This window comes from Paramacrobiotus metropolitanus, unplaced genomic scaffold (genome assembly GCF_019649055.1).
Source record: "Paramacrobiotus metropolitanus isolate TYO unplaced genomic scaffold, Prichtersi_v1.0 Parri_scaffold0000161, whole genome shotgun sequence".
NCBI classification, from domain to species: Eukaryota; Metazoa; Tardigrada; class Eutardigrada; order Parachela; family Macrobiotidae; genus Paramacrobiotus; species Paramacrobiotus metropolitanus.
This window is the reverse complement of record NW_026570381.1, coordinates 132,788-145,529: the sequence shown is the minus strand read 5'-3', so window position 1 is coordinate 145,529 and position 12,742 is coordinate 132,788. Positions and strand designations below refer to the sequence as shown.

The 12,742-nt window shown below is 43.2% G+C and overlaps 1 protein-coding gene across 1 annotated transcript; it reads right to left on the bottom strand.

Annotated features, from left to right (window-relative positions):
- Window positions 1-1,721: 1,721 nt before the first annotated feature.
- On the bottom strand, window positions 1,722-4,007 carry LOC129600031 (uncharacterized). Its single transcript, XM_055498415.1, has 4 exons — window positions 3,971-4,007; window positions 2,670-3,163; window positions 2,018-2,468; window positions 1,722-1,864 (listed from the first exon to the last, which is right to left on the bottom strand). Exons 1-4 carry the CDS (start codon window positions 4,005-4,007, stop codon window positions 1,722-1,724), a joined length of 1,125 nt encoding a protein of 374 aa, XP_055354390.1.
- Window positions 4,008-12,742: the final 8,735 nt, after the last annotated feature.

Genomic DNA, 12,742 nt, shown 5'->3' with positions numbered 1-12,742 from the left:
CAAAATGCACGACTACGAAATATTGCTCATTTGGTTTCAAGATGAACAGTTCTTCTTGTGAATTTATCCAATAAATCAAGACTTTTCATTTAAATGACAGTTCACTCTGGAAAAAAAGGTTCTGTAGCTGAAAGCTCGCATTGTCTGTGGTTCATCGCCATCAAGAATATTGACGCTGAACGTACCCCTCCCCCTCCAGGGGCACCCCAAAAACCACAACAAATCAGTTTGTAACTCGTGCTTACGGCAAAGCTGTATGTTAATGGCTGCTTTCGAGCATAAACATGGTTAAAAATTCTTAGAGCTCTAACTTTTTTTAATATTCAAGAAGTTCTCCACAGCAGATGTTGCAAAGACATCAGAAATTTATCAAATCGCGAATCGCGCATTTGGCCCGGTTAGAGTGTGTATATTGAATGCGCGTTTTTCCCGTACACACACTCTGTGGTTCAAGATGTGCGAGCGAATACAGTACAACATTTACTATAGACTCTATAGCCATCTAATATGACAAGCGCGAAGTGTCGTTGCGCTCGCTACAGCAACCTAATTTTATAAAAAAAACTTGGCTGCCTACATATTACTGCGAGCATTTACCCGTCACATTAGCACAAATAAGACTTTAAACAGTTATGAAAAATCAAAAATGCCCGTCAAAAAGGCAGATGCACTGAACGACTCAACGGCAGACACACACTATTCCGTAAGAATTTACGTTTTGCGGAACGGGTTTCCTATTGCAGCGCTAAATTGCAATTTAGCGACCGCTACAAAAAGTAAAATTACCGGGCAGAATTAATAAAAAATAAGAAGTTAGTAAGGCCTGGAGCGATAGTAAAACGACACTGGAGGTTTCGCTCCTATTTTCTTAGCATTAAGAAGTGAACACAGTTGCAATCGCGGGTTTCTTCGGTAATATTGTTTATGGCCTAAATAACTTCCTAACTTCTCCAATGATTTTCCTACCAGAAATTCCAACCTTCTGGTGCCGTCTTACCGAGATGTCAACCGAGCGTATACAATGCTACGCCAACCAATAAGTGGCCTTTTTTGTACGTATTCCGTTGTAAAAAACGATGTAAATATCTAAATGCAGACCATTGTTGCAGCTTGCTGTTCATGAAAATTGCTAGATTTGCATTCTCATTGTATTTTTGCGGCCTAGGGTTGAAATTCACGAGGCTTAAACCCGTCTGTGAAATGAAGTGAAATGAAATGAAATGTGAAATGCAGAAATTACCCAACGCAGTTTTTATTCATTTCGTAAAACACATTCATTTTAAATAGCCCAAAATGTCTTTCAGAAAGATTATAAGCACCGCTCAGTTCTGACGCGACAGCTTCATCACTTTCTTGCATCTGGTCGTAACTGAACACTAGATCCGAAAAACTAATCTCAACATCCACACAGCCGGTTTCTTGAGTACCATCTGAATCTAATGAAATCGATGAATCGACAATCTCCACAACTTCTTCGTCGTCCTCAACTTCCGCTTCAGACTGCTGCGTATTTTGTTCCCGTTTCTTTTCAGACTCACGTTCACGAATAACATGCAGTTTGACAGCAACCAAATCCCGCGCTTTTTCATCAAGCAAACGGTTACGAGGCCTCGTGGCAACACTTCGCATCATACTCCTAATGCGTTCGATATCAACAGCGTGGGGACACAGTTCGTGTAAGGCAAGGCCAATCTCAGAAAGTGCTGGATACACCGACGCAGCTAGTAGCCAAAAGGATCGGTGATCAGCTTCCGATACAATTTCGTCAAACAGAGATTCTGCAAAATGTAACTCTTTTTAGACGAGGGAAACAAAAGCCGCATTTGCAACATCTCATTAGCTGAAAACTCAGTGGCGTTATCCGCTGTTAGGCAACATGCAAATTGTTATGAACGCTACGTATACCAGCTTCAATCAGACAACACTGCTAGAAGTATTTCTGTTTCAAAATTTATAATTAAGTAGCCTTTTGAGCCGGCTGCAAAGTCCCCGTCCCCGCGATGCTTTAATTTCGTACCTTTATTCATAAATGCCACCACAGAATTTCCAGTGATTGAGTGCTTGGACTTCGGAAACATTTCCTTATGAAGATCTGTCGTCCGCTGCTTGACAATGTGCCAGTTGATTTTTACAGGGTCGTACTGTAGACTGCTTAGGCTGTGGCCTGGGTGGAGCGCTACCGCCAAAATCATCAGGCGTACGTCAAAAAAACGCTTCCATCTACTTTCCAACTTTTCTAACAGATAACCGCTCGGATCCAACTGCTCGAACTTATCGTACAGATTTTTTACCGCCAACATCACATCACACAACGTGCAACTGTTGCTCTCGGAAATAGCTTGCGCTTGTACCAGCGGGTCCAAAATAGACAAGACATTTTCCAAGCCTTTCCAAAAGGACGAACTCTCTATGTCCACACGAACTGGAAGCGATAGTTTATCAACGAAATCGTTCTCTTCTAACACTCTCTGAAACAAAAACACGCAGCTATTCAAACGCCGTTAAACCGAAGGTAAATTACAGCAGTTATGTAGAAGTTGTAGTTACATAACGTCCGGTAATTACGTAACAGTAAATGGTTGTAACTAGTCAATTTATAAGTAGCAGCTAAATGATTACTGGTGTGCTGATTATGTACGTATTATGAACAGACAGTAGGCCGATTTTACCTTTAATACCAATTTCGAATCGAGAATGGAGCGAAAACACTTTGCAAACGAGTACCAGCGGGTTTCGGTAGGCCTTTCAAGGGAAGTGTGCTGTCGATTAGGGTACATCTGCTTCGCAAATTTGCGCAGCTTTCCCAGGAGAATCGTTTTCCGGTCAAAGTCCGTAACAATGGCCAGTGCAGATTTGCACGCGGGAGGTAGAAACGGCAGGTGCAATACATTTGTGGTCCACAAGTTGAACTGGTGCGCATAACAAGGCAAACTAAGCATCGATGGAAACTCGTTCTTAAGCAATTTTCTGGCCTTAATGTGGGCACCAGTAGAATCGCAAACCAGATACGCAGCTCCAACACCAAACTCCTTGTATAACAAATCTTTTGCCGCTTTCACATACTCCACTACGTCTTCAGCAGTATAGGTTTTGTCCCTGACGTTCCCTGTTGACAACAGTGTCACTGTAATCTTGCCTTCCGTGCGGTACAGGAAAGTAAAACCTGGAAAATCAACACACGTGGAGCAAATAACTGTTCAATAACAGGCAGTCAAGTAAATAGTTACTTATTATAGAAGGTCTTATAGTTTCTTACGTATCAGATTTTACTTACTACGGTGGTTGTTTCACTTACCAAGTACGTTTTCTTTCCGGACATTCTTAAACGAATCCATAGACAACGTCATTGCTGGTTTAGTGATCTCTAGCTTCTTCTTGGCGGCAGTACTAAGCCTGGCAGCTTCTCGAGGCAACACAGTTACGGACAAGCATTGACGATGCGGTATAGTTCGAGTAGGGATTCCTGGTCGCAGAAGTGACATGATTCGCATAAAAGTACGAAAATTGAAAAAACTTAAGGCAAGATTATTTTCAGCCAGCATTTTTAGGAGAATCCGCTCAAACGGTTCTTTCTGGTCAGCCGTCAAGTCACCATCCAGAAAGCTCCTTAGAGGTTATACGGCTGATTTCGGCTTCTTTGCAGAATCGACAATTGCGGATTCGTTCTTACGCTTAGACCGAATTTCCACAAGTGTTTTGTGTGCTGTTCCGCGTGACTCAGCAGTTTGGCGTTGCACATGGACAAATGTTTCAGCATCACCGAACGACAACCGCGATTGGGGTTTTTCTGCTCTTTGTCACAGTGCTTGCAGAAGACTTCGTACCCATTAGTCTTTTTGTATTTGATGGTGCCCTTTTGTAAACTCATCAAATTCTTTCAGTCGGTGTTTTGGATCTGGTGCTCCTGCTGTAGGATTTATCAACAGACATTAAGCATGCAAGATTTTAACATTAAAAAGTCTTAGTTTACCTTTTGCATAACTGTCCTCCTCTTCTTCTTCTGCCATATTGATAACCTTACTACACCTTGATCGCGTCTTTCACTTACAAAAGACAAAGAAAATCGAAACAATTCACGGTTCAAATGTTAAAACTAGGAGAACACCTTTGGATTGCGAAACACGAATCAGTAAATTCTACACAGATTACGCCGATGTGCACGGGCATAGTGCAGCTAGCAGATGCGGGCGGTGAGCCCTGAAGTACTAAACATACTCAAAATCAGCAGTCAGCGCAGCCCGATCTTATGTCGGCATTGTTACTATCATTACTAGTTCGTATTTTGTAAATATTTTGAAACTTCGCTGTTTGTCATTGCTGTTCCGTTTCATCGTTTCATTTCGTGGATCCGCGTTTCATGCGGTTTCCCTATTTCACTGTTTCACGCATTTGACATTTCATTTCATTTCACTTTCACATTTCACGCGAGGGTCCGCGTGATTATGAAATGAAAGTGCAATCAAAAGTGAAATGTGAAATAGTGAAAGCGTGATTTCAAGCCTACAAAATTCAGAGTACTACAGATACAAATACAGAGTAATACAGAGTACTACCAAATACAGAGCTAGAAGAGTGGTGACTGCCACGGAACCTTGATGATAACTCGATTATTCAGTTCCGCCAACGTGCCACACTCCAAGAGTGCTATGGTCGTCACATAGACTACAATGCGGCGAAGGAATCGGTTTGCCACAAAAACACATTTTGAATTCGGCAAACATACTTGCAGGCTCGCAGCGGGAAAATATCTGTAGTAGTTTATAATTTTCGAACTCTCTTCAGAGAGCAGCTTTAATTACGATAAAGATGAGACTGCACGGGAAGGTTATAATTCGATAATTGAGGTATTATTACAATGTACGCAGAATATTTCTTTGCTTCAGTAAACTGTATCTGTATTCATTTTCACACCGCTATCGTGCCGTGGAATCCGGAGAATGTTTGGTGCGGGGAAAGAAAACTGTTGCTCGTGGATTACAGCACTTACATTGGCGCGACTGCACTTGCTGCTATAAATTTGAAATCTTTCATTTTCTTTATGTACGCTCACCGCTCACAAGTACGCGTACCATTGATTGATCCAGTGATAGCAACTCGTATCAACGTGTCAACGTTTTCTTTTCGTCGGACTGTTAAATTAACAAACCAGCTGACTGATATCGACTGGCAAAGCCGGCACACGCTCCATTCACGTGATAATTCGGTTACCTCGACTACGAAAAATGAGTAAATTTTAATCTGATAATCTCGCATAATAGCATTCAAACTGATTAAAAAAAAGATCAAAAGCGTTTACGACCGTGAGAAAAGCAATGCATGCAGCTAGTAAAACGTGTTGTACAAGGACCTGAAAGGCAGCAGATACCTAAAATTTATCCAGAATTGAGAAAGGTACTAAGGAACAGTTTTCCCAAAGAATTTCGGTTGTACGCAGTCTAACAAAACGGCAGTTGTTGGGTTCAGAAATTTTGATATTTTCCCAAGTCTGTGTAGGTTTTTCGTGCATAATGCGCTGTAGATAAGGGCTAGTAGCGTGTGTCACCACAATTCGGGCCTATCTGAGCTCCGAATGGCCAAAGCAGCTGTACGGCACGTATGCAGTAAAACCTGCGTGCATTGAAAACCTCCGGTTCCTAAAAAATCGTTCAATCTAGACGCTTGTTCAATGTACAGAAGAACTTTTACAGTCTACGAGACGCGCCGGTTCCAGTACAAGCGTTCAGCTTGCGCGGGTGTTCAATTTACGCGAGTGTCACAGGTTTCATTGTACAAGATACCGCGCTGCACAGCTCCGTTTTTCAAAAACCCGTTTTTACTTCTATGGATCATAACCCACGGCGATAGCGCGCTGCACTGGCCGTATACCAGCTTCCGAGAAACATGTCTGAATCTTGCTAATAAAAACAGCAGTGATTTTGGACCTATTTGGCAACAGGCATTCGGCAACGAACGGGCGCGATGGTGGTCATGCTGTCTAACGAGTACATAGATCTTACAGTTCTTATGTACACTCCAGCACGTTACTTATGGTGGTACGCGTAACCCGTGCGACGGTGAATGAAAATTGCGCCGATAACTAATAAGAACTTCAAAGGGTAAAAGCCCGTCGTCGTGACAAAATTGTGTCAGAACTCGCCGAACTCGGCGATGACCTCGCTGATCAAAGGCAACAACAACAACAGGAAACACTGCAGGACACGGCTCTGGGAGTTGTCGACGGGGTCGGATGGGCGAAGAGGCGCTTCAGGTTCCTCTGGAGCGCAGAGTGACTTGGAGGACAAAGAGAAAGAGGAAGTTGCCCGCGCGGCAAAATTGGTACGATTCTCCCGTGTTGTCCTCCACCGGCAGCTACGTAGTACGTACAGCGTTTCCTGTCAAAATTTAAACACGAATATACCGCGCTTCAAGAATGCGGTGATCGTCACGTGGACAACATGCGTCGCAGCCTTCGACGCATAGTTTTCCACGCGTAGACCACCGACTCGAAGAAATCGGTTTTCCGCAGAAGGAGAAATCCTTTCTGAATTCGCAAAACATGCTTGCGGCCAGATAGCAGCTTCTTGCTGCATTTTTATCCGAATTTGATTAATTTGGGCAACTGCTGCGGGATGCGGGATGTCATCGCAGTTCGTGACGCATATGAAAATTCAGAAGCACAATTTTGCACACCTTGCAATGTGTTTACATCATCGAGCAGGAGAAACTTGAAGAAAAAACTTACTTGCAAATATGACACGCAATAATGATATGTCGCCTTGACAAAATATCTGCTTACCACGTACGTAATAACTTAAGGCCGGGTACACTGGTTGGCATAAGAAATCTAGCCGGACTAGCTAATTTTTTTGCCTCAAATTGGGTACGAGGCAAGCGGCAACTCTTTCCCATCGCTTTAGTAAATTACATCACTTTCCCTGCTGCATCTTACCCGTGTGCAGGCGCTCACGTGATATCGTTGTGATCACTGATCAGCGCTTACTGAGCCGGCGATAAAATCTCGCCTGCCGTGCTCTTCTCTATATTCTTTATCAGTTCGCGTAATCAACTATAGCCGCAAACCGGTTTAGACGTGAAACGGCTGAAATCAAGTATCACGTGTGCGCATTACACACGGTGAAGATGCAGCAGGGAAAGTGATGTAATTTACTAAAGCGATGGGAAAGAGTTGTTGTCGCTTGCCTCGTACCCTAAGCCTGTAGCAGCAACATAAGTGGTAGACAAGGAATAGTATCGATTTTAGCCACTTCACAAACTCATCAAGGAACTTAACGTACAGGAGAATCAGGAGATAAACACCAGATTATATAACGCCCTACACTGAAAAATTACAGGATAACATGTGATCGACCCTGTATTAGACAATCGCTTATTGGCGACGCATCTGGGCACCAATGCCATGGGAAAGCCAGAAACATGGGCTATGATCAGATGAAAGGAAAAGCTTGACTAAACACTATTATATGACTAATCCGATGATTTATTACGATTTAGCAGAAAATTACTGTAAGCTCTGCCTAAAATAGTAATGTAGGATTCTAAAGTACATTTCTGGCGCGGATCCCACATTAACGACAGATACATGTACCGGAAATGTAGATGGAATAAATTGTAAAATTGCAAATTTTTTTTCTATATAAATATTGAGAGGAGTGAATTGAGAGAAAGTCAACATTGTCAGTAGCCATTACTCTTCCTTTGACGAACCTGAAAAAGCGTTGACTAGGTAGTGGTGACGCGTTCGTTGAGCGCAACGGCCGCACCAACGAAATCCAAAATAAAATAAGCCGGCTTTCTGATACGTGAACTCAGAGCGGCAATACTTTAAGTTCTGGTTGTTTTTTTATGAAATAAACTGACGATGATAATCAATTCTTTTCAATCGACCGATAGACCAGATGACCAAAATCCTAATGGCAACGCCCACTTTGTTTACATGAAAGTTTGAGTTTCTTCAGCATTCGTACAGAAAACCGGTTTGTGTACCGGGTCACTGTACCCCAATGTGTTACAAGCTTGTCCGGTAATTTCCTACGTAAAGGTACAAACAGCACATATTTAGCGCTGAGTTTGCCCTATGGCAATTGCCACTACACTACGTCGTAAATTTCGCATTTTGTGTATTTCGCTGTATTGATTCGTAAGAAATTACCGGACAAGCTTTACACTGGTTTACACATGCGTAGGCTTGTTTGAACTTTGAACACCGTCAACACCGGTGCTTCGATTGTGAGTCGGGGAGATGAGCAAAACAATTAAATCTGATAACATCACAGAAACTGATGTTATAAAACGATAGTCTTCTCAGCCGTGTGAAAGGAAGTGAACACAAGATATCAAGAAAGAGGCAGAGTGTACAAGTATATATACCGTTTGAAATGTAGCGATACCGATACACTTTCGTAAGTTAACATGCAATGTGGAAGCCTAAGCAAGCTGCTTCCCTTAAAATACTCGTAGAAAGTTCAACAAAATTAAAATTTGCACTAGCGTTCAATTTTGGCCTCCTCTTCACATAAAAATTTTAATTTATGACATATACATTTTAAGGGATTTGTCCCGGTACATAGCGCTAAAAACCGTGTATATTGACGGGAATATTCGCTTTCGTGCACTTTCAAACACTTTTTTGGGTTGCTTTTTGACATTGTGTAGCCCAATGATTGGTGTACATAGGCGTGAAATCCGTTTTCGCGCGCAACATCCGGTTGCGGAGTTATGAGGGTAACAAAATCCCAAAAAGTTTAAATGCATTCAGGTGTACCAAAAGTCTCATTATGGACCGATCCCTTTCGAACTTTGCACGTAAATGCACATAACCATGAAGATCGTTTTGACACGGATCTACTGTTCTAGCATGTTTTTCACATTTTAAAATGAATTTCAAAAAATTTAAAATTCATTTTAAAATTTGAAAAAAATCGTAGAAGTCTGGATCCATGTGAAAACCATCTTTATGGTTATGTACATTTACGCGCAAATTTGAAAGGGATCGGTCCATAATGAGACTTTTGGTACACCTGAATGCATTTAAACTTTTCGGAATTTTGATACCCTCATAACTTCGTAGCCGGATGTTGCGCGCGCAAACGGTTTTCTCACCTAGGTATAAAATTCTTCTGGCTACAAAATACCATAAAGCAATGCAAAAAAAGTGTTTGGGAGCGCGCAACAGCGAAAGTTCCCCTGGATGTAGACGAACTTGGTGCTATGTACCGGGCCAAATCCCTTAAACTGCTACGCAAGTTATTTAAAAAAAAAACGTGAGGAGGCAAGTGTTGACGGGTAACATCATGCTAATTGTAAGAAAAAATATTTTCAACGGTGAAAGTGAAATGGTATGGCAAGTAATGCATTTTCAGTATACAGGATACCGGTACCCTCGAAATTTATTTTTGGCCACTCCCGCTGAATCATTGCCGATGGAACTATTTTTTCTAGTATCCCCATAATATATACTGTTTTCAAACAAAAAATGAAATTTTTCGGAGGGGAAAGGCGGTGAGTCACCGCCGGTGACCATGGCTTGGTAAGTAATTTTTTGAAGTGAGTACTGCTGCCAGTCTGTCACATGATTGCTACAACTTATGACCCACACCGTAATACATGCAGTTCGTGTGATATAATATTATTACAGTACAGTTTCCGATATCTTGGTAGCAAAATGAAATCGACCAACTGTCACACACCGAACAGAAGTACAACTTTTCACTTCTACATATTTCAAAAGCTGCGAATCCTGGATCAGTGATCATTAAACTTACCAAAAAATTGCTGGCTTCTACCGACCGAGGGGCAGATTCTGCCAGTTTATTTGAAAATGCTGTAATATACAATTTTAACGCTTGGTAGTGGACTTATAAAGTCAAACATGGCTCGAGAGTTGGTATTAGGCTTGTTCCTGGCTGTTATAAGTGTTTCGCCGCTGTACCTCGCCTGCCCTTCTCGAGGAAATATGACGAAATCCGTCGCAACTCGGACAACATCAACACGTTAACAACTTCATTCATCAGCAAGTGCGGAAATTTCACTCATAAGTACGACCATAGAAAATACGCGAATTTACTATTTCGAGTGTTTACTGCTACAAGTGTAGCCTTGTGTTGATGGCAGTCATCCGCGCCGCGGCAAAAGCGGCCAGCAGACCCCATGATCGCAGCCCCCGAGTCAATCCATTCCTCAAGCTGCCGGAACCTGCCACTCGCCCGGCGGCCGACCCTTGGGCCCGGGTACAGCGGCCGTTCGTGGGCGATACCGTCAGCTTTCCCTGTCCGCTGAACAGTTACAAAGGGAAGCCCCACACGAACGATATCGTCTGGCGGATAAACGGCCGGCTGCTTTTTATCAATCAAACCCTCGTGGACGGGCGCCGCTACAGCCATGAGCGCAACGGCCAAGCGGGAATACTGCAGCTGCACGATGTTAAATACTCCGATGCCGGCACATTTGAGTGCTTTCGGGCTTCCGACAGCAGCCAAATAAAGGAATATCTGCTGCTGCCGCAGCCGCGGAACATCGGCCAGGTCTTCCGCCAGCCTATGCCCAACGTGACCGCCGCCTGGCGGACCCCCGTGACCATCACCTGCGCCCTGCAGTTCCCGTGCCAGCCGGATCCCGCGCAGCACTTTATCTGGAAATATCACAACAACTACATCAGTATCCCACCCGGTCACTACCTGAACGACGCGTTCTGCTTCCAGGATCACGTCGAAAGCACCACACCCTCGTCGACCCACGCTGAGAACGTCGTGCTGTCCAACGGAGAGACGTACTGTCAGCAAACACTGACGCTGCTGGTTACCTGGCCGAAGAAGCACGCCGGGCTGGGCCCACTCCGACCCGACCAAGGAGGAATGGTTCGCCCAGTCGACATTTCTTAATTACACCTGAATTGTCACCTTTCACTCGTAAATAAGAGTCCTCGACCTTGGAATCTCTGCACTATAAACGGCCCAACGAAATGATTGGGTTTGTTTCTATGAACTTGTTCATCATTTCATTACAACATAGAAAATCACCAGAAATACTTTTTGCCGCCTAGTGGTAATTGTCTACCGAGTGCCGCCTGATCTTGTGGCATCTCACTGTAATATGGTTTTCCTTCGTGTTATTTATGTTGAATAATTTGCTTTTTAATTGAGCGACTTGACTGCGGCATATATGTGCATATAATTATTTGATCTAATAGAAGAACATGGTTCCGTCGACCATTGCAATACTTCGATGTGTCCATTATTTCGAACGCTTGTACTGCGTGGCTCAATATATCTAACACCGTCTACCCGCATTTGCCCGTGTTGGTCTACACTTGTTGGACCGCAAGATTATTACGACTTTGTTTATCCATGTGTTATATAAATATTTAATAGTGCAAAGTTACACTATAGCAATACTCTTCTATGCAATACATAGACGAAATAGAAACTATGCATGAAACAGCAGCAGATTCTTTAGAATCTGCGGTAAATAGAGAGCTATTAACCGAACATCACATCAGAGCCTCTTAGCGACAACCATAACTGCAGATATTTCGAGCTATAAAGTATTAAGTACAAGATCTATACTACGCGCGGCGCCCCATAGTTTTCAGATCTCGCTAACCACAAAACTTCGAAAAAACGGACAGCGCATTAGATCGGGTATAGTCCAGAAGTGGCTCACATGATATTTTTTTGGAAAACGTTCCATCAGAATCGTGCCGGCACGATGCCGCAAACGATCCAATCCCGTTTCAAGGTGACCTTGTAACTTAGAAAAATTTTGCCTGGATACGATACTCAACATCAATTATTAAATACGCTAATTGAACGGAATAGATTACCTTATTTTCGAACAACACCAATCTGTCACCAACCACAAAATCGAATAAGTAATCTCAACCCTCAAGTCAGTCTCAAATTAGTGTCGGCGCATTTATTTTTTCTAGAATACTGGGAGGTTTTAATTTCCGACCATATCTGTGCGTACGTATTGCGAAATAGGTATACGCACGGACCGTTACAAATACTGTAAGTTTATCGAGCTCTTCGATTTTCCTATACTGTAAGTTATACTGCTCTTCTAAACACTTACTACAAGCCATTGGAAGGTGACAGAGAGACCGAACTACAATCACTGCCCAGTGTAAAAGTTCGCTTTGTGAGGAATTGACCAAGCTACCACCACTGTTCGGTAAGCAAAATCTCTACGTGAATGAGTGACCAAGCTACCACCACTGTCACTGCCCAGTGAGCAAAATCTTTATGCGAATGGTTACGTAATGAGCTACCACTGCCGAATAAGCAAACTGTACGCTTTGTGAGTACGACCGAGCTACCACCACTGCCCTGTGAGCAAATCTCTATGTGAGTGAGTGAGTGAACAAGCTACCACTACCCAGTGAGCAAAATTGAACCGTGAGTGAGTGACCAGGCTACCCCTGTTACCAGTAAGCAAAATTGCTGGGTGAGTAGGTGACCAAACTACCACCACAGTCCAGTGAACGAAATCGCTACGTTAGTTAGTGACCGAACTACTACAGTCCGGTGTACAGAGCCGTGTAGGTGAGTGAGTAATCGAACTAGCACCAGTGTCCAGTGAGCGGAGCTCGTTGAGTGAGTGACTGAACTACTACTGCCCGGTGCGTGGAGCCGGATAATTGAGTTCATGACAGTTCATGGCAGGACTAGCACCAGTGCCACTGAATAGAGCTTGCTAGATGAGTGAATGAGTGAGTGACAAAATTCAGCTACCGTCCAGTTCATGC

Coding starts and splice junctions, on each gene's coding strand:
- LOC129600031 (XM_055498415.1), bottom strand. CDS start 4,007: ATGGCAGAAGAAGAAGAGGAGGACAGTTATGCAAAAG. Junction 3,164..3,970: donor GGAGGACAGTTATGCAAAAG/GTAAACTAAGAC, acceptor TTGATTTTCCAG/GTTTTACTTTCCTGTACCGC. Junction 2,469..2,669: donor ATTCGAAATTGGTATTAAAG/GTAAAATCGGCC, acceptor TTTTTGTTTCAG/AGAGTGTTAGAAGAGAACGA.